The 27840-nt window shown below is 46.4% G+C and overlaps 1 protein-coding gene across 1 annotated transcript in view; it reads left to right on the top strand.

Annotated features, from left to right (window-relative positions):
* Positions 1–27840, top strand: part of LOC140736264 (angiopoietin-4-like) — a 106952-nt gene that overhangs the window by 14104 nt on the left and 65008 nt on the right. The window contains exons 2-3 of the mRNA XM_073062209.1: positions 20043–20198; positions 23987–24108. Of these exons, the coding sequence (XP_072918310.1) occupies positions 20043–20198; positions 23987–24108 (278 nt within the window). The remainder of the gene's footprint in view (positions 1–20042; positions 20199–23986; positions 24109–27840) is intronic.

Below are 27840 nucleotides of genomic sequence, written 5' to 3' on the forward strand. Positions count from 1 at the left end.
CCTCTAGCGTGTCCAATCCCTTAATAATCTTATATGTTTCAATCAGATCCCCTCTCATCCTTCTAAATTCCAGTGTATACAAGCCCAGTCGCTCCAATCTTTCAACATATGATAGTCCCACCATCCCGGGAATCAACCTCGTGAACCTACACTGCACTCCCTCAATAGCAAGAATGTCCTTCCTCAAATTTGGAGACCAAATCTGAACACAATACTCCAGGTGTGGTCTCACCAGGGCCCTGTACAACTGCAGAAGGACCTCTTTGCTCCTATACTCAACTCCCCTTGTTATGAAGGCCAATATGCCATTAGCTTTCTTCACTGCCTGCTGTACCTGCATGCTTACTTTTAGTGACTGATGTACAAGAACACCTAGATCTCGTTGTACTTCCCCTTTTCCTAACTTGACACCATTCAGATAGTAATCTGCCTTCCTTTTCTTGCCACCAAAGTGGATAACCTCACATTTATCCACATTAAACTGCATCTGCCATACATTTGCCCACTCACCCAACCTGTCTAAGTCACCCTGCATTCTCCTAACATCCTCCTCATATTTCACACTGCCACCCAGCTTTGTGTCATCTGCAAATTTGCTAATGTTACTTTTAATCCCTTCATCTAAATCATTAATGTATATTGTAAATAGCTGCGGTCCCAGCACTGAGCCTTGCGGTACCCCACTAGTCACTGCCTGCCATTCTGAAAAGGACCCGTTAATCCCTACTCTTTGTTTCCTGTCTGCCAACCAATTTTCTATCCATGTTAGTACCCTACCCCCAATACCGTGTGCTCTAATTTTGCCCACTGATCTCCTATGTGGGACCTTATCAAAGGCTTTCTGAAAGTCCAGGTACACTACATCAACTGGCTCTCCCTTGTCCATTTTCATAGTTACATCCTTAAAAAAATTCCAGAAGATTAGTCAAGCATGATTTCCCCTTCGTAAATCCATGCTGACTCAGACCGATCCTGTTACTGCTATCCAAATGTGCCGCTATTTCATCTTTTATAATTGACTCCAGCATCTTCCCCACCACTGATGTCAGGTTAACTGATCTATAATTCTCTGTTTTCTCTCTCCCTCCTTTCTTGAAAAGTGGGATAACATTAGCTATCTTCCAATCCTCAGGAACTGATTCTGAATCTATAGAACATTGGAAAATAATTACCAATGCATCCACGATTTCTAGAGCCACCTCCTTAAGTACCCTGGGATGCAGACCATCAGGTCCTGGGGACTTATCAGCCTTCAGACCCAACAGTCCCATCAACACCATTTTCTGCCTAATGTGAATTTCCTTCAGTTCTTCTGTTACCCTAGGTCCTCTGGCCACTATTACATCTGGGAGATTGTTTGTGTCTTCCCTAGTGAAGACAGATTCAAAGTACCTGTTCAACTCATCTGCCATTTCCTTGTTCCCCATAATAAATTCACCTGTTTCTTCCTTCTTCCCTTTGGTCTTAACTAATTTTTTCCTCTTCACATACCTAAAGAAGCTTTTACTATTCTCTTTTATATTCTTAGCTAGCTTACCTTCGTACCTCATCTTTTCTCCCCGTATTGCCTTTTTAGTTATCTTCTGTTGCTCTTTAAATGTTTCCCAATCCTCTAGCTTCCCGCTCCTCTTTGCTATGTTATACTTCTTTTTTATTTTTCTACTGTCCTTGACTTCCCTTGTCAGCCACGGTCACCCCTTACTCCCCTTTAGAATCTTTCTACCTCTTTGGAATGAACTGATCCTGCACCTTCTGTATTATTCCCAGAAATACCTGTCATTGTTGTTCCACTGTCATCCCTGCGAGGGTATCCTTCCCTCATGACTCCATAGTTCCCTTTGTTCAACTGTAATACTGACACTTCTGATTTTCCCTTCTCCCTCTCAAATTGTAGATTAAAACTTATCATATTATGGTCACTACCTCCTAATGGCTCCTTTACCTCGAGTTCCCTTATCAAATCTGGTTCATTACACAACACTAGATCCAGAATTGCCTTCTCCCTGGTAGGCTCCAGTACAAGCTGCTCTAAGCATCCATTTTGGAGGCACTCCACAAACTCCCCTTCTTAGGGTCCAGTACCAACCTGATTTTCCCCATCTACCTGCATGTTGAAATCCCCCATTACAACCGTAGTATTACCTTTGCGACATGCTAATTTTAGCTCTTGATTCAACTTGCACCCTATATCCAGGCTACTATTTGGGGGCCTGTAGATAACTCCCATTAGGGTCTTATTGCCCTTACAATTTCTCAGTTCTATCCATACTGACTCTAGATCTCCTGATTCTATGTCACTCCATTCCTCTTCAACAGAGCCGCCCCACCCCCTCTGCCCACCTGTCTGTCCTTTCGATAGGACGTATACCCTTGAATATTCATTTCCCAGCCCTGGTCCTCTTGCAGCCATGTCTCTGTTATTCCTACAACATCATACTTACCAACTTCCAACTGAGCTTCAAGCTCATCCACTTTATATCTTATACTCCGTGCATCCAGAGACTGGGTTTCCCATCAAAAATCTTTGTCGGACCTGTGCAGGAGTGCTCCTGTTATGTCTCCGCAGTACTCCAATCAGCGAGGCTCCTTTACCTCAACAGTGAGAGGAATATTTGAAGCAGGTGGGAATCTCCACCCACAGCAGTGAGAGATTAAAGAAGTGTTTGAACACTGCAGCCAGTTGGTTGGCACAGGTTTCTGATGACCTGCCAGGTACACATCAGAGCCCTGGCATGCCACACGGTCACAGCAAAGCATTCAAGCTCCACACAGACAGAACCCGAGGTCAGGATCGAACTAGCGACTCTGGCAGTGACTCTAATACTGGTGCCACTGTGCTGTCTGTATTGTCCAGTGAGTGTTAAATGAAATGAAGTAGAATAAAGCATATCCACTACCTCATTCTCCACGATGTCTGCCGTCTCCAAAAGAACCCCACCACCAAACACATCTTTACCTTCCCATCCAACTTCCCACTCTCAAATTTCCACAAGGATTGCTCTCTCAGTGAAGCCTTTGTCCACTAATCTCCCTCCTGGCACTTACCCTGTCCATACACCTCCTTCCATTCAGAACACCCCCTCCCCCAAACAGTCCTTCCGGGGGAGGAAATACTTCTTCTGTGAGTCTGGTGGGTCATCTACTGTATCTGGTGTTCCAGTGTGGCCACTTCTACATCAGTGGGAGCTAGTATAGACCGGGTGACTTCTGTCGAACACCTTCGCTCCATCCACACCAACAAGATTTCCTGATAGCTTATTATCTTAATTCCAGTCCCCATTCTCTATGTATACAAGGTACAACTTTTCTCTGTATCTTGGTACATGTGACAGTAATAAACCAACTCACTGATTTACAACTCAGCCCCACCCTCAGTTGCTGTTGTCACCATGGTGAAGCACTTGTTGTCACCAGAACAGTTAACCAGGCATGGTATCTCTCTCTCTCTCTCTCTCTGCCCCCCCTCTCTCCCTCTCTCCCCCTCCCCTCTCTCTCTGTCTCTCTCTCCCCACTCTCTCTTCCCCCTCTCCTTCTCTCCCCCTCTCTCTCCCCTCTCTCTCTCTCCCCCTCTCTCTCTCCTTCTCTCCCCCTCCTCCTCTCTGTCTCTCTCTCCTTCTCTCCCCCTCCCCTCTCTCTCTGTCTCTCTCTCCCCACCCTCTCTCCCCCCCTCCTTCTCTCCCCTCTCTCTCCCCCTCTCTCTCCTTCTCTCCCCACTCTCTCTCCCCCCCTCTCCCCACTCCCCCGCTTTGCAACATCCTTAACATGCAGTATTTCTTTAATTCTACTCCCCATTCCCATTCCAACTTGGAATTTCCTGCCTGCTTCGAAATTTCTTCTCATTACTACCATCAGGGAGCCTGAAGACACACATTCAACGATCCAGGAACAGCTTCTTCCCCTCCGCCATCAGATTTCTGAACAGCCCATGAACAGGCAGCATGTAGCATGGTGCTTAGCACAGTTCAGCCATCGGGAAGAATTGAACTCCCGTCAACGTGCAGCTTTCCTGCAGGTGCTCCAGTTTTCTCCCACAGTCCAAAGACGTACCGACCGGTTGCTTGGTTGGTCGTTGTGAATTGTCCCATGATTAGACTGGGGTTAAATTGGGGGTTGCTGGGTAGCGCAGCTCAAAGGGCCAGAAGGACCTGTTTCACGCTCTACCTCAATAAACAAACCCATAAACACGGCTCTCTTTCTTCACTAATCTTTTCAAATTTTTCTGTTGGATAATTGTTTCTGAGTGGGCCCTTGGGATAATTGTTATGTTTATAAAACTTTAGGACAAAATGGGTGTTGTCATTAGTACTAAGTGTAACCATATGCATTTAAATCAATTGTTAAAACAAACCTTTAAATGGTAACTGCTATCCATTCACTAAATCAATGTGCTCAATCATACCAGCCCCCTGGCAATTCATGTTCAATTAATTTTGGACCACTCTGCTTTTCAGTTTAGCAATCACAACAACAATAATCTACAAATAGAAATTGCCTGGAACATTGCTGGAGAAGAAAGGATAAAAATCAACTGGTCGCTACCCCACAGACTGGTGTAACCTCTTCGGCAGGGTACCCAACCTGGGTCTACGGACCCCTTGCTTAATCGTCCATGACACCAACAAGTTTGGGAAGCCCTACTCTAAGGGTATTTATTCATTATTTGAGATATAGTATGTAATGGGCCCTTCCAGTTTTCTGAGTCTTGCTGCCCAGCAGCCTCCGATTTAACCCTAGCCTAATTATGGGGCAATTTTCAATGACCAATTAGCCAACCAGCCGGTATGTCTTTGGGATGTGGGAGGAAACTGGAGCACCCAGAGGAAACCCAAGCAGTCACAGGGAGAATGTACTAGCTCCTTACAGGCAGCAAATTGGGAAATCGGGTTAACGTTGTCACACGAGGTGTAAAACTGTGTTTCACATTTCACTCTCACAGATCAGTTCATTACAACAGGTCACTTAGGTAGTATGAGGGGAAACAATAACCGAATGCAGAATGAAGTGTTACAGTGACAGAGACAGTGTGGTGCAGGCAGACTGTAAGGTTCAAGCTCCATGGCAAGGTAGATTGTCAGGTCAGGAGTCTATCTTATCATTCAAAGGGATTGTTGAATAGTCTTATGGTTTTATAGCCATCAGATAGAAGCCGTCTTTCAGCCTGATGGTATTGGCTTTCAGGCTTTTGTATCTCCTGCCTGATGTGGGAGGGCAGAAGAGGGGATATCTGGGGTGGGTGGTGTATTTACTGAGACAGTGGAAGTGTACATAGAGTCCATGGAGGGGAGGCTGTTTCCATGATGTGCTGAGCTGTGCCCACAACTCTCTGGCTTATTCCCCCTTCCTTTCCAGTTCTGATGACTGGTCTTGGCCTGAAACATTGACTGTTTATTCCTCCCCATAGATGCTGCCTGACTTGCTGAGTTCCTCCAGCACTTTGAGTACGTTTGGGTTTCCAGCATCTGCAGAATCTCTTGTGGTTATGATTTCTGCATTCTATTGTGATGTGGCAGGGCAGTTAGAACAGTTATAGGCTGAGTGCAGGTCAGTGGGACTAGGTGAGAGTAAGCGTTCGGCACGGACTAGAAGGGCCGAGATGGCCTGTTTCCGTGCTGTAATTGTTATATGGTTATAACAAGCCATGGTGCATCCGGATAGGAGGCATTCTGTGGTGCATCAGTAACAATTGGTGAGGGTCAAAGGGGATATATCAAACATGGCAAGGGTTTGGCATTACCTCTAAATCCAGAATCAGGATCATATGTCATGAAACTTGTTTTGTAGCAGCAGTACTGTGCAATATGTGGAAAGCATGCCAAGTTACAATAAGAAATATGAAAAAAGCACTGCAAAGGGAGAGCAAAAAGGGAAGTGGTGTTCATGGGTTTTTGGGGATGAACATGACTGAGGAGCTCTCTTGGTCTGCCAATGCAACCTCGATAGTAGGGAGGGCACAACAGCGATTATACCACCTGAGATGATTGACAAGCTAATCTGCCTCAAAAATTGCAGGCCAACATTCACTGATTTGTGATAGAGAGCATACTGACATTCAGGATGACAGTGTGGGGCTCTAGTTGCAGTTATTCAGATCACAAAGCTCTCCAATGGGTGATCAGGACAGCTTAGCACATTGTTGAAACTCAATTACCTGACCTGGAGACGATCTACACCCCTCAATGCCTACGGCACGCTCGCAACATTGATAAAGACCCATCCCATCCTGGACACTGTCCGTTCAGTCTCCTGCCGTCTGGCAGGAGATACAGAAGCATCTTGGCCAAGACAGTAAGAGTGAAAAACAGCTTCTTCCTGAGGGCTGTTGTGCAGCTGAATAATGCTATACCCCAGCTTGCCAATGACCTTGGAGTGTTGTGGACTATTGAAGCCACTTGTAACATGGAATTTTTTTTAAATTAAGCCATACCACATGAATTATAAACATCTGTTTAGCACAAATCTCATTGTCTTGAGCAATGACAATAAAGTTCTGTACTACTCTTTTGTATAGGTTTGTGGTCTGTTTGAAATCCAATGGCAGAGGGAAGAAACTGTTACTAATTTGTTGAGTGTGTGTGTTCAGATGTTCAGATGTGCACCATATGATGGTAGTAATAAAAAGAGAGAATTTGCTGGACGGCAAGGCTCTGTAATGATGCTGGATTCCCTGGCACTGGGAGGAACTTTATATTCTGGGGCAATATAATGGACCAGGTTATGATTGGTAAACAACACACACAAAATGCTGGTGGAACACAGCAGGCCAGGCAGCATCTATAGGGAGAAGCGCTGTCGACGTTTCGGGCCGAGACCCTTCGTCAGGACTAACCGAAAGGAAAGATAGTAAGAGATTTGAAAGTAGTGGGGGGAGGGGGAAATGCGAAATGATAGGAGAAGACCGGAGGGGGAGGGATGAAGCTAAAATGAAGCGAAGCCATCGCCAATCACCTTTCCAGCTCTTAGCTTCATCCCACCCCCTCCGGTCTTCTCCTATCATTTTGCATTTCCCCCTCCCCCCACTACTTTCAAATCTCTTACTATCTTTCCTTTCGGTTAGTCCTGACGAAGGGTCTCGGCGCGAAACGTCGACAGCGCTTCTCCCTATAGATGCTGCCTGGCCTGCTGTGTTCCACCAGCATTTTGTGTGTGTTGTTTGAATTTCCAGCATCTGCAGATTTCCTCGTGTGATTGGTAAATGTAGGGTTTTATTTCCACAGCACTTTGAAACAGTCGTGCCTGCTCGTTTGTGCTTGATTGAATTCTGCTGTGGTTGTTAAGGACATCGGCCACATGGGAAGCAGATCTGTGGGGCACAGGGTGAGGAGAAGCAGGAGGAATGTACACACAGTGAGCAGGCAGCATTCATCTTAACTTGCATTGCATTGTCACTGTTTAACGGGGACCATCGGCTCCACACTGACACACTCAATCCATATAAAGGTCTATTTTTGGATGCAGTTTACATGACTGTGGTATTGTCCTGACTCTTGGAGGTTGTAAGAACTGCTAGCAAGATCTCCAGGAAGGCTACCCAGCCCTCCTCGAACATTGTGAATAATTCCAAGCGTTAGAGAGGGTGCAGAGGAGATTTACCATGTTGCTGCCTGGATTAGAGAGGGTGCGGAGGAGATTCACCAGGATGCTGTCTGGATTAGAGAGGGTGCGGAGGAGATTTACCAGGATGCTGACTGGATTAGAGAGGGTGCAGAGGAGATTTACCATGTTGCTGCCTGGATTAGAGAGGGTGCGGAGGAGATTTACCAGGATGCTGACTGGATTAGAGAGGGTGCGGAGGAGATTTACCATGTTGCTGCCTGGATTAGAGAGGGTGCGGAGGAGATTTACCAGGATGCTGACTGGATTAGAGAGGGTGCAGAGGAGATTCACCAGGATGCTGCCTGGATTAGAGAGGGTGCAGAGGAGATTCACCAGGATGCTGACTGGATTAGAGAGGGTGCAGAGGAGATTCACCAGGATGCTGACTGGATTAGAGAGGGTGCGGAGGAGATTTACCAGGATGCTGACTGGATTAGAGAGGGTGCAGAGGAGATTCACCAGGATGCTGACTGGATTAGAGAGGGTGCGGAGGAGATTCACCAGGATGTTGCCTGGATTAGAGAGGGTGCAGAGGAGATTCACCAGGATGCTGACTGGATTAGAGAGGGTGCAGAGGAGATTCACCAGGATGCTGACTGGATTAGAGAGGGTGCGGAGGAGATTTACCAGGATGCTGCCTGGATTAGAGAGGGTGCTTTATAAGAATAGGTTGAGCTTTTCTCTTTGTAGCAAAGGAGGATGAGAGGTGATTTGACAGAGGTGTAGAAGATGATGAGAAGCATAGTAATAGTAGTAATAATAAAAGTTGTGTGATCACTCGAGTTGAATATGGTGTCCTCCTACAGGGAAGAAGTCATCACCCTGACACAGTGGTGTCAAGAGAACAACCTCTCCCTCAATATTGCAAAAAACAAAGGAGCTGGTTGTGGATTACAGGAGGAATGGAGACAGGGTAACCCCTATTGACATCAATGGATCTGGGGTTGAGAGGGTGAACAGCTTTAAGTTCCTTGGCATAAACATCACCAAGGATCTCATGTGGTCTGTACACACCAGCTGTACACAACAGCACCTCTTTCACCTCAGATGGTTGAAGAAGTTTGGTGTGGGTACCCAAATCCTAAGAACTTTCTACAGCAGCACAATTGAGAGCATCCTGGCTGGCTGCATCACTGTCTGGTATGGGAACTGTACTTCCCTCAATCGCAGGACTCTGCAGAGAGTGGTGCAGACAGCCCAGAGCATCTGTAGTTGTGAACTTCCCATGATTCAGGACACTTACAAGGACAGGTGTGTAAAAAGATCCCGTAGGATCATTGGGGACCCAACCACAATCTATTCCAACTGCTACTATCCGGGAAATGGTACCGCAGCATAAAAGCCAGAACCAACAGGCTCTGGGACAGCTTCTTCCACCAGGCCATCAGACTGATTAACTCACCGCTGATTTGAGTGTATTTCTATGTTACATTGACTGTTCTATTTATTATAAATTACTATGATTGCATATTGCACATTTAGACGGAGACGTAGTGTAAAGATTTTTACTCCTCGTGTATGTGAAGGATGTAAGAAATAAAGTCAATTCAATTCAATTGTAAGGGGTTGTCTAAAGGTGGGTCCTCTGCTGACTGTAGAGGCCATACTGGGATCCACATGTTCTCTTGCAGTGTGGGCAAGGATAAGAGGAGGCTGTGGTTAGTGCTTGGGTCTTCTGGTTGTTCATTTAGGGTGGATTCTCTTAATGGGTGTGACTTTGTTTCACGTGGGGAGGCAGTCACCACGCAGTCCTTGACATATCAGATTCAGGGCCCAGTGGCCTGGAGTGCAAGATGACTGGGGACACTTCACTGCTGCAGCTCCCTCCCTTCTCCGCCATTGTGATGTGTCATCATCTTCTGGCAGCATAGACAGAGTGGATAGCTAGAGCAGAAACAGTTAATATAAGGGGGCATCATATTAAGGTAATTGGAGGAGAGTATTGGGGGGGGGGGAATGTTAGAGCTAGATTTTTTACACAGAGTGGTGGGTGCATGGAACACCCTGCCTGGGTTGGTGGTAGAGGCAGATTTATTAGGAGCATTTAAGAGACTCTTCGCTAGGTACATGGTTTCCACAGACTAGATGGGCCAAAGGGCCTGTTTCTGTGTTGTACTTTTCTATGACTCTATAATGTGGATGATAGAAAAATGGAGGACTATGTTGGAGGGAAGGGTTAGATTGACCTTAGAGGAGGTTAACATGTTAGCACAACATTGTGAGCCAAAGAGCCCGTACTGTGCTTTACTGTGCTATGTTTTCTCTGATCTAGAAACTGAGTGCAGGACAACACTCTGGGTTAGCGTGAAGGACAGTCACTGTGTCAGAGGTACCACCAACGTTAAATGGAAGGCCTATCTTCTCTGTCAGGTGGATGTAAATAATGTTGTGTTCCTCCAAGAAGAGTCAGACAGTTGTCACCAGAGTCCATCTCCGCCACCCCATCCAGTCATCACTAAAACAAATCACGCTATGGTGGTGTAGCGGTTAGCACAACACTATTACAGCTCAGGCATCAGAGTTCAGAGGTCATTTCCAATGTCATCTGGATGGTGGAGCTGATGGCTTTGTGGTAGGGTTTCTGGATGTCACAAGGATAGCTGGAGGGGCAGAAAGTGTTGAGGAAATGGAGTCTAGAAGGTCTTAGACAGATTAGAAGAATGGGCAAAGAAGTGACAGATGGAATACAGTATAGGGAAATGTATGGTCATACACTTTGGTGGTAGACTATTTTCTAAATGGGGAGCAAATTCTGAAATCAGAGGTGCAAAGGGACTTGGGAGTCCTTCTGCAGGATTTCCCAAAGGTTCACTTGCAGGTTGAATCAGTGGTAAGGAAGGTAACTGCAATGTTAGCATTCATTTCAAGAGGACTAGAATATAAAAGCAAGGATGTAACGCTGAGGTTTTATAAGACATTGGTCAGTTTTGGGTCCTTTATCTAAGAGAAGATGTGCTGGTATTAGAGAGGGTCCAGAGGAGGTTCACAGGAATGAGTCTGGGAATGGAAGGGTTAATATTTAAGGAACGTTTGATGGCTCTGGGCCTGTACTCACTGAAGTTTAGAAGAATGAGGGAGAATCTCATTCCAACTTACTGAATATTGAAAAGCCTAGCTTGAGTGGACATAGAGAGGACGTTTCTTATCATGGGGGAGTCACGATAATATCACCCTGCCACTTTCGGTTATAGAATCATAGAATCATAGAGTCATAGTGCATTACGGCATAGAAATAGGCCCTTTGGCCCATCTAGTCTGTGCCAAACAGTTATCTGGCTAGTCCCATTGACCTGCACGTGGACTATAGCCCTTCCTCCCTCCCCATATATGTACTTATCCAAACTTCACTTAAATGTTGAAATCAAACCCACATCCACCATTTCCACTGGCAGCTCATCCCACACTCTCACCACTCTCTGAGTGAAGAACTTCCCCCTCAGATTCCCCTTAAATATTTCACCTTTCACCCTTAACTTATGACCTCTAGATCTAGTCTCACGCAACCACAGTGGAAAACGCCAGCTTACATTTACTCTATCTATACCCCTCATAATTGTGTGTACCTCTATCAAACCCCCCCCCTCAATCTTCTACACCCCAGGGAATAAAGTCCTAAACTATTCAACTTTTCCCTTTAGTTTGCATTTCGGCACAGTTATGAACTCTTTCTTACCACTCCTGCTTCCCTGGGGGTTTCTGACAGATAAATGCCCAGTACTTAAATACATAACGGTTACTGTTGGTTACCAATCCAGTTTATTCCAAAACGGCCATCTCCATGGTGACAGTAAATGATGCGCTATGCTCTGTTCAGTCTGAGCTGTGGATAGGGTTACCGAGAGAAAGACAAAGTGTGCTATCGACAGTAAGTTGTACATGCAAACTCCAACAAACAGCCCTGGGATAAATGATCAGGCGACATAGGTACTGAACTGCTCCTGCTGAAATTCACAAATTTCCACTCCAATAAATTTATATTGAATGTCCCGTTTTACAATGTGAGAAGCCCTTGTGTTTGTAGATATCCCATACAATACTCTGGCTACAAGGGCAGTACAAAGAGAGGAATAAAGAATAAGAATCAGTTTAATATCACCGGCATATGACGTGAAATTTGTTGTTATGCAACAGCAGTACAATGCAATATATAATATAAAAAACTGTAAATGACTATATATACACACACATTAAATAAATAGTGCAAAAACGTAGTGAGGTAGTCTTCATGGGTTCAATGTCCATTGAAAATTCTACTGGCAAAGGGGAAGAAGCTTTTCCTGAACCACTGAGTGTGTGTCTTCAGGCTCCTGTACCTCCTCCCTGTTGGTAGCAATGAGAAGAGAGCATGTCCTGGATGATGGGTGTTAACGATGGCTGTTGCCTTTTTTGAGGCATTGCTCCTTGAAGGTGTCCTGGATGCTGGGGATGATGGAGCTGACTGAATTTACAAATCTCTGCAGCTTATTTTGATCCTGTGCGGTGCCCCCTGTCCCCATATCAGATGGTGAGGCAGCCGGTTAGAATGCTCCCCTTGGTACTCCTGTAGAAATTTGCCAGTGTCTGGAAACAGTCGATGTTTTCTGGGCTGAGACCCTGCATCAGGACTGGAAAGGAATGGAGAAGAAGTGGGTGGGCAATGGTGTCACTGAGTATGTACCTGTTGGGAAAATCTGAACAACTGAAAGCTGAAGGATTAAGATGGACTGAAGTTTGAAGTTAGTGTTGCTTTTGTGATGCTTTTGCGATTCAGAAGTCAAGGATGAGACACAAAACTTATTGCCAGCAATTTTATTAAGTATTACATGAACAAAGAACAAAGACAAAGGAAAAAGCAGTTGTGGTCATCTCGTACTCAGACTAGAGATAACAACATCCCAGTGATAACAATTAATCTATAAAATAGACAGATTCAAACGATGTGACACCTGCTGCTGGAAACTGAGAAGTTTCTAGAAACATCTTCAGTCAGATTGTCATGAGAGTATGGAACGAGCTCCCAGTGCAGATGATGCACGCGAGGTCGATTTCAATGTTTAAGAGAGGTTTGGATGGGCACATGGATGGTAGGGCTATGGAGGGCTGTGGTCCCGGTGCAGGTCGATGGAAGTAGGCAGCTTCAATGGTTTTGGCATGGACTAGATGGTCTGAAGGGCCTGTTTCTTCTCTTATGACTCTATGATGAAAAACTCTTTTGATGTACCTGTGATAAATAATTGAGCCTGAATATGAATCCCTAACCCCTAGCTCTAGAATTTTATCTTCTTCTTAAGCTCATCATCCATATTAAGGCAAAAGCCTCCGACAGCACCTTACCAGTGGCCCTGGTGTAGCCCAATCAGTCAAAGATTCCTCCACCCTCCCAAGGGTGATGCCCTTGGAGACCCTGTTGGTGTTTCTGTAGCTCTGGGTTTTTAAGGGATGGGGCTGCTAGCCCCACGCTCAACCCTCCTCCTTTCGCAGGCAGACTTGGCACTGTCCATGGTGGAGTTCCAGAACTTTGTAAGGAATTCCAAACTTTTATCAGTTTGGCCGCTTATTACTAGCGTCTCAAGTTGCTGGATCTACTGACTTCCTCAATCGTTGGCTGACTGCCTCCCTATGTTATCAGACAGTTCAGTGAATTGTTAGAATTGACTTGGGAGAGTTAGTGATGGTGGTTTTGATTGGAAGTGCACCTACCATCTGGTTACAGTTATAGGGCCTGATATCAATCGAAAGCACAGACCTACAAGTATTTCTTCAAATGTCCCGTTGTTAACTCGAGGTTATCAGACCATGAGAAGGGGTTTATCCGGTTCCCAGTGTTGGGCTCATTCTTCAGCTCACTCTGGAGATTGTGCTGTTCTGCAGTTATGAGTAAACAATAAAGTTACTCACTAGGTTGATACAGAACAATGCTTCATCTGCTGAGTTTGCCAGGGTAATGGCACATCCTTGAAATGGATCATTCAGGAGGCAGAGGCAGAGATAGATAAGAGTTATCGGGAGGTAGTCACACTGAAAAGACAGGAGGTAGACAAATGGGTGACAGTCAAGAGAGGCAGGGGAGGCAGACAGAGAGAGCAGAGCACCCCTGTGGCCATTCCCATCAACAATAAGTATACCGTTTTGGATACTGCTGGTGGGGATGACCTACCAGGAACAAGTTGCAGTGGTCCTGTCTCTGGCACTGAGGTTGGACTCTCAACTAGGAAGGGGAGGAGGGAAGAGAAGAGAGTGGTAGTGATAGGGGATTCTATAGTCGGGGGGCGGATAGGAGATTTTGTGGGGAAGATCGGGAGTCTCGGATGGTATGTTGCCTCCCTGGTGCCGGGGTCCGGGACATCTCAGATCGGGTGCAGGTTATTCTCGAGAGGGAGGGCAAGAACCCAGATGTTGTGGTCCATGTAGGGACCAACGACGTGGGTAGGATGAGTAAGGGGGTCCTGTGTAGTGAGTTCAGGGAGTTAGGTGCGAAGCTGAAGGGCAGGACCTCCAGGGTAACTATCTCAGGATTGCTACCTGTGCCACGTGCGAGTGAGGCAAGGAACAGGAGGATTATACAGATTAATATGTGGCTGAGAGGATGGTGCAGGAGGGAGGGCTTCAGGTTTTTCGATAATTGGGCTTTGTTCCAGGGAAGGTGGGATCTGTTCCGACGGGATAGTTTACACCTGAACTGGACTGGTACTAACATTCTTGCAGGAAAGTTTGCTAGTGCTTCTTGGGGGGGTTTAAACTAAATTTGCAGAGGGCGGGGATCCAGAATGCGAGAGAGGATAGCGAGATGAAGAATAAAGGACAGGTGGGGACTACACGGTTCTGGAATATTAAGTGTGTAGTAGAGAAAGGTGAGGCGGAACAAGTGATAAGGAGGACACATGTACAGAGGGATGGTCTGACGGAACATGGAGTTAAACTTGCAGAAAGAATAAGTAAATTTAGGAAGGACAACAAAATTCAAGGGGCGTATAGCCCGATGGGAGTTCGGGGAGCTGGGTTAAGCACAATAGGCACGATTTAAACAGAGAGAGGAGAAATGGGCTAAAAATTCTATATCTGAATGCACAAAGTGTCAGAAATAAGGCGGATGAGCTTGAAGCTCAGGTGCGAATAGGTAACTATGATGTTGTTGGGATAACGGAGACATGGCTGCAGGGAGATCAGACCTGGGAAATGAATGTGCAAGGGTATACGTGCTATCATAGGGACAGAAATGTGGGCAGAGGGGGTGGGGTGGCCCTGTTGGTAAGGAATGAGATTCAGTCCTTTGCAAGGGGGGACATAGGGTCAGAAGAAGTAGAGTCTGTGTGGATAGAACTGAGGAACAGTAAGGGAAAAAAGACCCTAATGGGTGTTGTCTACAGGCCACCAAACAGTAGCATGGATATTGGGTGCAAGTTGAATAGGGAGTTAACATTGGCATGTGGCAAAGGTAATGTCGCAGTAGTTAAGGGGGATTTCAACATGCAGGTGAATTGGGAGAATCAGGTTGGTGCTGGACCCCAGGATAGGGAGTTTGTAGAGTGCCTATGGGATGCATTCTTGGAACAGCTTGTACGAGAGCCGACCAGGGACAAGGCTATTCTGGATTTAGTCTTGTGTAATGAACAGGATTTGATAAGTGATCTTGAAGTAAAGGAGCCATTAGGAGGTAGTGACCATAATATGATAAGTTTTTATCTGCAATTTGAGAAGGATAAGGGCAGCTCGGAGGTGTCAGTGTTGCAGTTGAACAAAGGAGACTATGGAGCCATGAGGGAGGAGCTGGCCAAAGTTAACTGGACGGATATCCTAGCAGAAAAGACAGTGGAACAGCAATGGCAGGTATTCTTGGGAATAATGCACAAGGTGCAAAATCAGGTCATCCCCCAGAGAAGGAAGGATTCAAAGGGGGGAAAGGGGCCACAGTGGTTGACAAAGGAAGTCAGAGATTGCATAGCATTAAAAAAAAAGGAAGTATGACAGAGCTAAGGTGAGTGGGAGGACAGATGATTGGGAAATTTTTAAGGAACAACAGAACTTAACTAAAAAGGCAATACGGGGAGAAAAAATGAGGTATGAACACAAGCTAGCCAGGAATATAAAAGAGGATAGCAAAAGCTTTTTTAGGTATGTGAAGAGAAAGAAGATAGTTAAGAACAATGTTGGGCCCTTGAAGAATGAATTGGGTGAAATTGTTATGGGAAACAGAGAAATGGCAGAAGAATTTAATAAGTACTTTAGATCTGTCTTCACTAGGGAAGACACAAGCAATCTCCCAGATGTATGGATGGGCCAAGGACATAGGGTAACAGAGGAAATGAAACAGATTGACATTAGGAAGGAAACAGTGATGAGTAGACTGATGGGACTGAAGGCTGACAAATCCCCAGGTCCGGATGGTCTGCATCCTAGGGTACTAAAGGAGGTGGCCCTGGAAATTGCGGATGCATTGGTAATCATTTTCCAATGTTCCTTAGATTCAGGATAAGTTCCTGAGGATTGGAGAATGGCTAATGTTATCCCACTTTTTAAGAAAGGAGGGAGGGAGAAAACAGAGAACTATCATCCTGTCAGCCTAACATCAGTAGTGGGGAAGATGCTAGAGTCCATTATTAAAGATGAAATAGTGGCATATCTAGATAGCAGTGATAGGATTGGGCCGAGCCAGCATGGATTTACCAAGGACAAATCATGCTTGACTAATCTATTGGAGTTTTTCGAGGATGTAACCAGGAGGTTAGACAAGGGAGATCCAGTGGATGTAGTGTACTTCGATTTTCAGAAGGCATTTGATAAGGTCCCACATAGGAGATTGGTGAGTAAAATCAGAGCTCATGGCATTGAGGGGAAGATATTGACAAGGATAGAAAACTGGCTGGCAGATAGAAAGCAAAGGGTAATGGTGAATGGGTGTTTCTCGGAATGGCAGGTGGTGACTAGTGGGGTGCCACAGGGCTCGGTATTGGGACCACAGCTGTTTACAATTTACATCAACGATTTAGATGAAGGCATTGAGAATAACATCAGCAAGTTTGCTGATGATACTAAGCTGGGTGGCAGTGTGACATGTGATGAGGATGTTAGGAGAATTCAGGGTGACTTGGATAGGCTGAGAGAGTGGGCAGATAATTGGCAGATGACGTTTAATGTGAATAAGTGTGAGGTTATCCACTTTGGGAGTAAGAACAGGAAGGCAGATTATTATCTGAACGGTGTAGAGTTAGGTAAGGGAGAAATACAAAGAGATCTAGGAGTCCTTGTTCATCAGTCACTGAAGGTGAATGAGCAAGTGCAGCAGGCAGTGAAGAAGGCTAACGGAATATTGGCCTTTATTACAAAGGGAATTGCATACAAGAGCAAGGAAATCCTTTTGCATTTGTACAGGGCCCTGGTGAGACCACACCTGGAGTATTGTGTTCAGTTTTGGTCTCCAGGGTTGTGGTGAACTAGATATACCTGTCTGACTGCTCCTGTGGCTCCTCCCACAGACCCTGCTGACTGCTCCTGTGGCTCCTCCCACAGACCCCTGTATAAAGGCGACTGTGGGCTGCTGCTCTCCCTCATTTTCCCCAGGATGTAGTGCTGTTTATTCTTCCAGTCAATAAAAGCCGATATCTCGCTTCCTAAGTCTCAGCGTGAGTTATTGATGGTGCATCAAGGGTTAAGGAAGGACATCCTGGCTATAGAGGAAGTGCAGCGTAGATTCACGAGGTTAATTCCTGGGATGTCCGGACTGTCTTACGCAGAGAGGTTAGAGAGACTGGGCTTGTACACACTGGAATTAAGGAGATTGAGAGGGGATCTGATTACAACACATAAGATTATTAAGGGATTGGACAAGATAGAGGCAGGAAATATGTTCCAGATGCTGGGAGAGTCCAGTACCAGAGGGCATGGTTTGAGAATAAGGGGTAGGTCATTTAGGACAGAGTTAAGGAAAAACTTCTTCTCCCAGAGAGTTGTGGGGGTGTGGAATGCACTGCCTCAGAAGGCAGTGGAGGCCAATTCTCTGGATGCTTTCAAGAAGGAGCTAGATAGGTATCTTATGGATAGGGGAATCAAGGGATATGGGGACAAGGCAGGAACCGGGTATTGATAGCAGATGATCAGCCATTATCTCAGAATAGCGGTGCAGGCTCGAAGGGCTGAATAGTCTACTTCTGCACCTATTGTCTATTGTTTATAAATGAGAACCAGGCTGTACCAGAGTGAAATGAGGAAGTTCTCACGTGGTAGGTCCCTTTGTATTGAAGTCAATAGGTTTTGCTAGGGAGGGTATCGAGGGATCGTCTTTTACATAACCATTTCCTTGGCCTTGAGGATGGCATGCATCCATTCTATTCTGATGAGGACGATGTGGAGAGCACAGACTCACACTGAAAACAAACTCAGGTTGATGCTACCTGTGGAGGCAAAGGGATAGTTGATGTTTCACGTCAAGACCCTCTATCGGGACTCCACTTTGCTCCCGAAGCAACGCCTTGCCCTGAGGCATCAGCAATTTCTTTTCCCCTGCGGATGCTGCCTGACCCACTGAGATCCTCCAGCAGATTCGTACCCTTCCTATCCCTGTGCTTATCCGAACATCTCTTAAATGTTAGAATTGAACCAACAACCATTACTTCTACTGGTAGCTTGTTCCACACTCTCACCACCCTCTGAATGAAGAAATTCCATTCAGGTCACACTTAAACATTTCACCTTTCATCCTTAACTTATGATCTCCAGTTCTAGTCCCACCCAACCTCAGTGGAAAAGGACTGCTTGCATCTACCGTATCTATACCCCTCATAATTTTATATACCTCTACCAAGTCTCCCTTCATTCTCCTGTGCTCCAGGGAATACTCCTAACCTATGGAGGCCAATGTGCTAAAAACTCTCTTGACATCCTTGTCTTCCTAGGATGGAACTTACAAGGAATTATGGATCTGTATTCCCAGATCCTTATGTTTTAACACGAGCCTCAGTGTCCTTCAGTTTACTGTGTAGCTCCCAATGTGCAACACCTCATACTTGTCTGCATTAAATTGCACCTTCCATTTTTCCAGTTGGTCCAGATCCCACTGCAAGCCATATAGTCTTCCTCGCTGTCCACTTACAACCCCAGTCTTGGTGTCATCCACAAACTGCTGATCTAGCTAACCACGTTATCATCTAGATCGATGATATAGGAGCTATCTATAAGAGCTCTATCTAACTCTCTCTTGAATGCATCCAGAGACTTGGCCTCCACTGCCTTCTGGGGCAGAGCATTCCACATATCCACCACTCTCTGGGTGAAAAAGTTTTTCTGCATCTCTGTTCTAAATGGCCTACCCTTTATTCTTAAACTGTGGCCTCTAGTTCTGGACTCACCCATCAGCGGGAACATGCTTCCTGCCTCCAGTGTGTCCAATCCCTTAATAATCTTATATGTTTCAATCAGATCCCCTCTCATCCTTCTAAATTCCAGTGTATACAAGCCCAGTCACTCCAATCTTTCAACATAGGACAGTCCCACCATTCTGGGAATTAACCTTGTGAACCTACGCTGCACTCCCTCAATAGCAAGAATGTCCTTCCTCAAATTTGGAGACCAAAACTGCACACAATACTCCAGGTGGGGTCTCACCAGGCCCCTGTACAGCTGCAGAAGGACCTCTTTACTCCTATACTCAATTCCTCTTGTTATAAAAGCCAGCATGCCATTAGCTTTCTTCACTGCCTGCTGTACCTGCATGCTTGCTTTCATTGACTGATGTACAAGAACACCTAGATCTCGTTGTACTTCCCCTTTTCCTAACTTGACTCCATTTAGATAGTAATCTGCCTTCCTGTTCTTGCCACCAAAGTGGATAACCTCACATTTATCCACATTAAACTGCATCTGCCATACATTTGCCCACTCTCCCAACCTGTCCAAGTCACCCTGCATTCTCATAACATCCTCCTGACATTTCACACTGCCACCCAGCTTTGTGTCATCAGCAAATTTGCTAATGTTACTTTTAATCCCTTCATCTAAATCATTAATGTATATTGTAAACAGCTGCGGTCAGAGTCACTGGCCTCCGGTCAGAGAGGCAGCCATCACTACCACTCTCTGGCTTCTCCCACAAAGCCAATATCTAATCCAATTTACTACCTCATTTTGAATGCCGATCAACTGATGTTTCTTCGCCTACCTCCCATACAGGATCTTGTCAAGTGCCTTACTAAAGTCTGTGTTATCAACATCCACTGCCTTGTCTTCATCAACTTTCCTGGTAACTTCCTCACAAAACTCTACAAGATTGGTTAGACACTACTTACCATGCATGAGGCCATGCTGACTATACTTAGTCCATGTCTATCCACTACACCCCCAATCCTGGTATCACTCACAAATTTGCGGATCTAGTTTACCACATTATCATTGATGCACTGTAGATGACGTCACGACTGACCCAGCGCCGATCCCTGCGGCACACCACTTCAATCATCCTTGTTTGAACTCTCTTGCAGCTTGAAAGCTACCTGCAGGACAGCATCCAGCTGGAGATGGTCCAGCTACAACAGAGCGTGGTACGGAACCACACAGCGACCATGCTGGAGATTAGTTCCAACCTGCTGAGCCGGACGGTAGAGCAGACCCGCAGGCTGACTGACATTGAAGCACAGGTGAGGTGTGTGTATGCTCTGCCCGCTGCCTTCAGATCTCCGAACGAGAAAGAGAAAGACACGGTAAATTTTCCCCCTTCCCTGTTCCCTCTCTTTCCAGTCTGGTTCCCTGCTCACCTGCTCATCACCTCTCTTTGATTCCCCTCCTCCTTCTCTTTCCTCCATGGTCCACTGTCCTCTCATCTTCTTCTTCAGCCCTTTAACTTTTCCACCATTCCCCTCCCAGCTTCTCACTTAATTTGCTCCCTGCATTCCCCCACCCATCCACCCATCTTCCCCCTCACCTGCTCTCAACTCTCACTGTCATCTTATACTCCTTCCCCTTCCCCCCACCTTCTTAATCTGGCTTCTGCCCACTTCCTTTCCATCTAAGACCGAAACATCAACTGTTTTTCCCCAGCACGGACTCTGCCTGACCTGGGGCATTTTGTGTGCGTTGCTCAAGATTGCCGGCATCTGCAGACTTAAAGATTAGCTTTATTTGTCACGTGCATCTAAACATTGAAACAACCAGTGAAATGCATTGTTTGTGTCACAAATATGCTGGGGGCTTCCCACGTGTGTCACCACGTTTCCAGTGCCAACATAGCATGCCCACAACTCCTGTTAACTAACCCATATGTCTTTGGAATGTGGGAGGAAACCAGAGCACCTGGAGGAAACCCACAGTCATGGGGAGAACATACAAAGCTCCTTACAGGCAGCGGAGGGAATTGAACCCTGATTATATGACAGGCGCTGTAAAGCATTACACTAGCCCCTATGCTACCGTGCCACCTGACTGTACCGTACTGCACCAATGTCCCAACCCACACCTATTGCCACCCATTGGCTCCAGGCCCGGCTTTATCATTCACCCCTACCCACCACCACTGATAAAAGAATAATCTCACTCCTTAACATTTCAACTCTAGATGTGGTCAGGGACAGAGGAGGTTCACACGAATCATCCCAGAAATGAAAAGGTTAATGTATGAGCAGCGTTTCATGACTCCTGGTCATTTCTCGGAAAAAAGCTGAAGAATGCAGGTGGGGGTATCTTATTGAAACCCATCACATTTTAGAAGGCTGAGATAGAGTGGACATGGAGAGGATGTTTCCTATGGTGGGGGAGTTTTGGACCAAAGGGCACAGCCTCAGAATAGAGGGACGTCCATTTAGAACAGAGATGGGGAGGAATTTCTTTAACCAGAGGGTAATGAATCTGTGGAATTCATTACCATAGACGGCCATGGAACCCAAATCATTGAGTATATTTAAAGCAGAGATTGATAGGATTAGTAAGTGTCTAATTCTGCTCCTATGTCTTGTGGGCTTATGGTCTAACTCAGCCCAGCATCCACAGCTTTAACTGAGAGGGAGTTTCAGACTTCTTCCCATTTTCAAGACAAGTTTAGGCTGTGGCCTGACAGTTTCTTGGCATAGAACGCCTTTCTTGATCTTATTTCTCCCTCGCTCCATGACCTCCACTGAGATCTCTGTGAACTTCCAGTTCTAGCCTCTTGAATACTCCGGTTATTGACAGCCATCTGGGCTCAAGGCCCTGAAGTCTCCGCAAACCTCACCACATCTCGACATGCTGATCTACACTCACTGGCCACTTTATTAGGTACAAATGTGCTCCTGCTCGTTAATGCAAATAGCTAATCAGCCAATCATGTGGCAGCAACTCAATGTATGAAAGCATGCAGACATGGTCAAGAGGTTCAGTTATTGTTCAGACCAACATCAGAAAGGGGAGGAAATGTGATCTAAGTGACTTTGATTGTGGAATGATTGGTGGTGCTAGAAAGAGTGATTTGAGTATTTCAGAAACTGCTGATCTCCTGGGATTTTCATGCACAACAGTCTCTAGAGTTTACAGAGAATGTGTGAAAAACAAAAAAAAACATCCAGTGAGCAGCAATTCTGTGGGTGAAAATGCCTCGTTAATGAGCGAGGTCAGAGGAGAATGGCCAGACTGGTTCAAGCTGACAGGAAGGTGACAGTAACTCGGACAACCATTAAGAGTGTGTGGATGTATGGGAGGGGGAGGTGAAGATGGTCGAGGAGGGGGAGGTAGAAGAGGGGATCTGTAAGTAGAGTTGAGGAGATGGACACTATTTTCTTAATTGGCAGGAGTTCAGAATAAGTGAGCATTGCCACGTTGTAGGGAGATCCATGCAGGGAGCATACGAGAGGTAAAGCAAGTCAGGAATTTGCTAGCCTCCAGAAGGCTGGAGGACAGATAGTAGTGAAAATGGGGTGGACAGAAGTTTATTGGCTGTTGAATTTAAAGAAGTCGTGGGTAAATGGACTTTAGATACAAGATGTCTAAGAAACTTCCCAGATGCATCGAGTAGCCTCTCCGTTATCTGCCGAATTGAGGCCAAATCTACACCCTCCCCCTTCTATATGGGCTGGGAGATTCTCCCTGCTGTGTCGTTAGTGAGAGTAAATGACAGTCACAATACAAGACTCCTAAGACACAGGAGCAGAATTAGGCCATTCAGACCATCAAGTCTGCTCCACCATTCAATCATGGCTTATTTATTTTCCCTCTCAACCCGGTTCTCCTGCCTTCTCCCTGTAACCTTAGACACCCTGTTTAATCAATAACCTATCAACTTCTGCCTTAAATATTCTCAATGACCTGGCCTCCACAGCCATCTGGCTAAAGAAATTCCTCCTCCGCTCTGAGCTAAATGAATGTTCTTCTATTCTAAGGCTGTGTCCTTGGGTCCTAGACTCACCCACTATAGGAAACATTCTCTCTACATCCAGTCTAACTAGGGCTTTTAAATCTGCAACAGAGATCCACCCTCATTCTTCTAAACTCCAGCGAGTACAGGCCCAGACCATCAAACAGCACCAATCCGGTCCATGCTGGGACACTGTCCTTGCTGTGTCTTTAGTGGCAGCTGCAGGTATGGAGGCTGTTACATTCATTGGGGACAGAACCCTGCTGCAGTTCACCATCAGCCAATGGCCTTTAGTATGACTGCTTTAATCATTCCAGCCTTCACGTTCTGCTGAGATGGGTCCAATGGGACCTTGTGGGAATTCGGTGAACTCCAGCCAAAGAACAGCAATGCTCCCTGACCCTGCTGGTTCTCTGGGCTCCAATTCCACCTTCATTCCTGTAAAGGGGTGGAGGGGGAACCAGCATTTCAGGAAATGTCCAGGGATATTTGCATGGTGGAAGAGGGATTTGGGGAGAGGTGGGACGAAAGGGTGGCACAGTAGTGTAGTTGCTAACATAACGAGAGAGGTACCTCCGCTGTCAGACTTCTGATGGTCCATGAACCCATTTCTGCAATTTATAGCAACATACAAACACAGAATGCTGGAGAACTCAACAGGTCAGGCGGCATCTATGGAGAGGAGTAAATAGACAGTTGATGTTTCAGGCCAAGACCTGATGAAGAGTCTCAGCTTGAATTGTTCATCTCCATAGATGATACCAGACCTGCTGAGTTCCTCCAACATTTCGTGTGTATTGCTTTGGATTTCCAGTATTTACAGAATCTCTCATGTTAGTGAAATGCATCATTTGAATTAATGACCAACACAGTCCAAGGATATTCTGGGGGCAGCCCACAAGTATTGTCTTGCTTCTGGCGCCAATATTACATGTCATTAATGCCCTCATTTGCCCCTCCCTACCATCTCAACCCGCTTACCCACTACATCCCACCCTTTCCATGTTCTCTGTCTCACTGCTCCCCCAGCTCCCACAAACACCATTCCCCTCCCCTGCCCTCCCCATCCGCAGAGCTGAGTCTTAACCCATGTCCTCTGCTCCACAGGTTTTGAACCAGACGTCAAGCATGGAGATTCGGCTCTGGGAGAACTCCATCTCCACCAACAAGCTGCAGAAACAGCTGATAGTCCAAACCAACGAGATCAACAAAATGCAAGAGTGCAATCGGTGAGAGCCCATTCTTTCTCCTGCTGTAGTTCGCAGGTCGCCAGTTAGTCCCCATTCCTTCACCTGCTGTAGTCCGTGAGATCCAACCAGTTCCCATTCCTTCATCTGCTGTAGTCCGTGAGATCCCAACCAGTTCCCATTCCTTCACCTGCTGTAGTCCGTGAGATCCAACCAGTTCCCATTCCTTCACCTGCTGTAGTCCGTGAGATCCAACCAGTTCCCATTCCTTCACCTGCTGTAGTCCGTGAGATCCAACCAGTTCCCATTCCTTCACCTGCTGTAGTCCGTGAGATCCAACCAGGTCCCATTCCTTCACCTGCTGTAGTCCGTGAGATCCCAATCAGTTCCCATTCCTTCACCTGCTGTAGTCCGTGAGATCCAACCAGTTCCCATTCCTTCACCTGCTGTAGTCGGTGAGATCCCAATCAGTTCCCATTCCTTCACCTGCTGTAGTCCGTGAGATCCAACCAGTTCCCATTCCTTCACCTGCTGTAGTCCGTGAGATCCAACCAGGTCCCATTCCTTCACCTGCTGTAGTCCGTGAGATCCCAATCAGTTCCCATTCCTTCACCTGCTGTAGTCCGTGAGATCCCAATCAGTTCCCATTCCTTCACCTGCTGTAGTCCGTGAGATCCCAATCAGTTCCCATTCCTTCACCTGCTGTAGTCCGTGAGATCCCAATCAGTTCCCATTCCTTCACCTGCTGTAGTCCGTGAGATCCAACCAGTTCCCATTCCTTCACCTGCTGTAGTCGGTGAGATCCCAATCAGTTCCCATTCCTTCACCTGCTGTAGTCCGTGAGATCCAACCAGTTCCCATTCCTTCACCTGCTGTAGTCCGTGAGATCCAACCAGGTCCCATTCCTTCACCTGCTGTAGTCCGTGAGATCCCAATCAGTTCCCATTCCTTCACCTGCTGTAGTCCGTGAGATCCCAATCAGTTCCCATTCCTTCACCTGCTGTAGTCCGTGAGATCCCAATCAGTTCCCATTCCTTCACCTGCTGTAGTCGGTGAGATCCCAATCAGTTCCCATTCCTTCACCTGCTGTAGTCCGTGAGATCCAACCAGTTCCCATTCCTTCACCTGCTGTAGTCGGTGAGATCCCAATCAGTTCCCATTCCTTCACCTGCTGTAGTCCGTGAGATCCAACCAGTTCCCATTCCTTCACCTGCTGTAGTCCGTGAGATCCAACCAGGTCCCATTCCTTCACCTGCTGTAGTCCGTGAGATCCCAATCAGTTCCCATTCCTTCACCTGCTGTAGTCCGTGAGATCCCAATCAGTTCCCATTCCTTCACCTGCTGTAGTCCGTGAGATCCCGATCAGTTCCCATTGCTTCACCTGCTGTAGTCCGTGAGATCCCAATGAGTCCCACTCCTTCACCTGCTGTGATCCTTGGGATCCCTGGTGGGTCCCTGTTCCATCACCTGCTGCAGTCCACAGGATCCCCAATGAGTTTGCGCTCTTCACCTGCCACGACCCACGACATCCCCAAGTCCCTATCGGGCATCTTTCAGCAGGGGTTTTTGTTCATACACTGCCTTTGCTGGGCTGGCCACTTGTGTTGGTAGAAACCCTGCTGAGCTGTTTGGGAGGGTGTCCGTGCACAAATGCATGATGTTTACATAAAACATAGAACTAAATAGAAAATAAATGTGCAGACTATTTTCTAGTGGGGAGAAAATCCAAAAATCTGAGATGCAAAGGGACTTGGGAGTCCTTGTGCAGACACTCTAAAGGTTAACTTGCAGGTAGAGTCGATGGTGAGGAAGGCAAATGCAATGCAGAAACATAAAAACATAGAAAACCTACAGCACAATACAGGTCCTTCAGCCCACAATGCTGTGCCGAACATGTACTTACTTTAGAAATTACCTAGGGTTACCCATAGTCCTCTATCCTTCTAAGCTCCATGTACCTATCCAGAAGTCTCTTAAAAGACCCTATCATATCCGCCTCCACCACCGCTACCGGCAGCCCGTTCCACGCACTCACCACTCTCTGTGTAAAAAACTTACCCCTGACATCTCCTCTGTACCTACTTCCAAGCACCTTAAAACTGTGCCCTCTCGTGTTAGGCATTTCAGCCCTGGGAAAAAGCCTCTGACTATCCACACGATCAATGCCTCTCATCATCTTATACACCTCTATCAGCTCACCTCTCATCCTCCGTCGCTCCAAGGAGGAGAGGCCGAGTTCACTCAACCTATTCTCATAAGGCTGCTCCCCAATCCAGGCAACATCCTTGTAAATCTCCTCTGCACCCTTTCTATGGTTTCCACATCCTTCCTGTAGTGAGGCGACCAGAACTGAGCACAGTACTCCAAATGGAATCTGACCAGGGTCCTATATAGCTGTAACATTACCTTGATAGGTCCTTGATTGGACACAGCATCAGAAGTTACGGGGAGAAGGACGGGGAATGGGGCTGAGGAGGGGAAAAAGGATCAGCCATGATTGAACGGTGGAGTGAACTCGATGGGCCAAATGGCCTAATTCTGCTCCTTTGTCTTATGGTTTAATATTCCAAGCGTGGTCTGACTGGAGTTTTATAGAGCTGTAACATTACCTTGTGGCTCCTGAGCTCAATCCCCTAACTAATGAACACCAACACTATCCACCTTCTTAACAACCCAAACAGTTTATGTACAGTTTTTTCATAATTCTATTGTATTTCTTTATATTCCTGTGATTGTCTGCACGAAAATGAATGGGATCGTATATGGTGACATACATGTACTTTGATAATAAATTTTACTTGGATGAGAAGATTTTCACATAATCTCAGAATCTTCAAACTTTCCACCTCACCCCAGTGACCAGCAACTGAACTGAAGCAGCTACTTTACCCTAAGTGTAAATTACATTTACATTTAATTAAATTTTTTAAATTTTAATTCCCACCCTGCCAAATGCAAAAATTCTATTCCCTATTCCCAGTTCCTCTGTCTCCACCGCATCTGCTGCAAGGATGAGGCTTTCTGTTCCAGGACATCCCAAATGTCCTCTTTCTTTAAGAATCATGGTTTCCCTTCTGCCGTCATCAATGATGCCCTCACCCGCATCTCCTCCATTTCCCGCACTTCAGCCCTCACCCCATCCTCCCGCCACCACAACAGGGACCGTGTCCCCCTTGACCTCACCTACCACCCCACCAGCCTCCGGATCCAGCATATTATCCTCCGCAACTTCTGCCACCTTCAACAGGACCCCACCACTAAGGACATCTTTCCCTCTCTACCCCTCTCTGCTTTTCGCAGGGATTGTTCCCTCCGCGACTGCCTGGTCCACACGTCCCTCCCCACAGATCTCCCACCTGGCACTTATCCCTGCAAGCGTAAGTGCTACACCTGCCCCTACACCTCATCTCTTACCACCATTCAGGGCCCCAAACAGTCCTTCCAGGTGAGGCAACACTTTGCTTGTGAGTCTATTGCCATGATGAAACCAAACTTCGGTTGGAGGAACAACATCTCATATACCATCTGGGTAGTCTCCAGCCCCTTGGTATGAACATTGAATTCTCCAACTTCCGGTAATTCCCTCCCTCTCCCTTCCCCCATCCCACCTTCACTCTGTCTCCTCTTCTAGCTGCTTATCACCTCCCATGACTCTGCCTTCTTCTACTATCCATAGTGCTTTCCCCTTAGATTCCTTCTTCACCTTTCCTGCCTATCCTCTCCCTGCCTCCCCTCCCCCACCCCTTGATCTTTCCTCTGATTGGTTTTCCACCC

Source organism: Hemitrygon akajei, chromosome 11, assembly GCF_048418815.1.
Source record: "Hemitrygon akajei chromosome 11, sHemAka1.3, whole genome shotgun sequence".
Lineage (NCBI taxonomy): Eukaryota > Metazoa > Chordata > Chondrichthyes > Myliobatiformes > Dasyatidae > Hemitrygon > Hemitrygon akajei.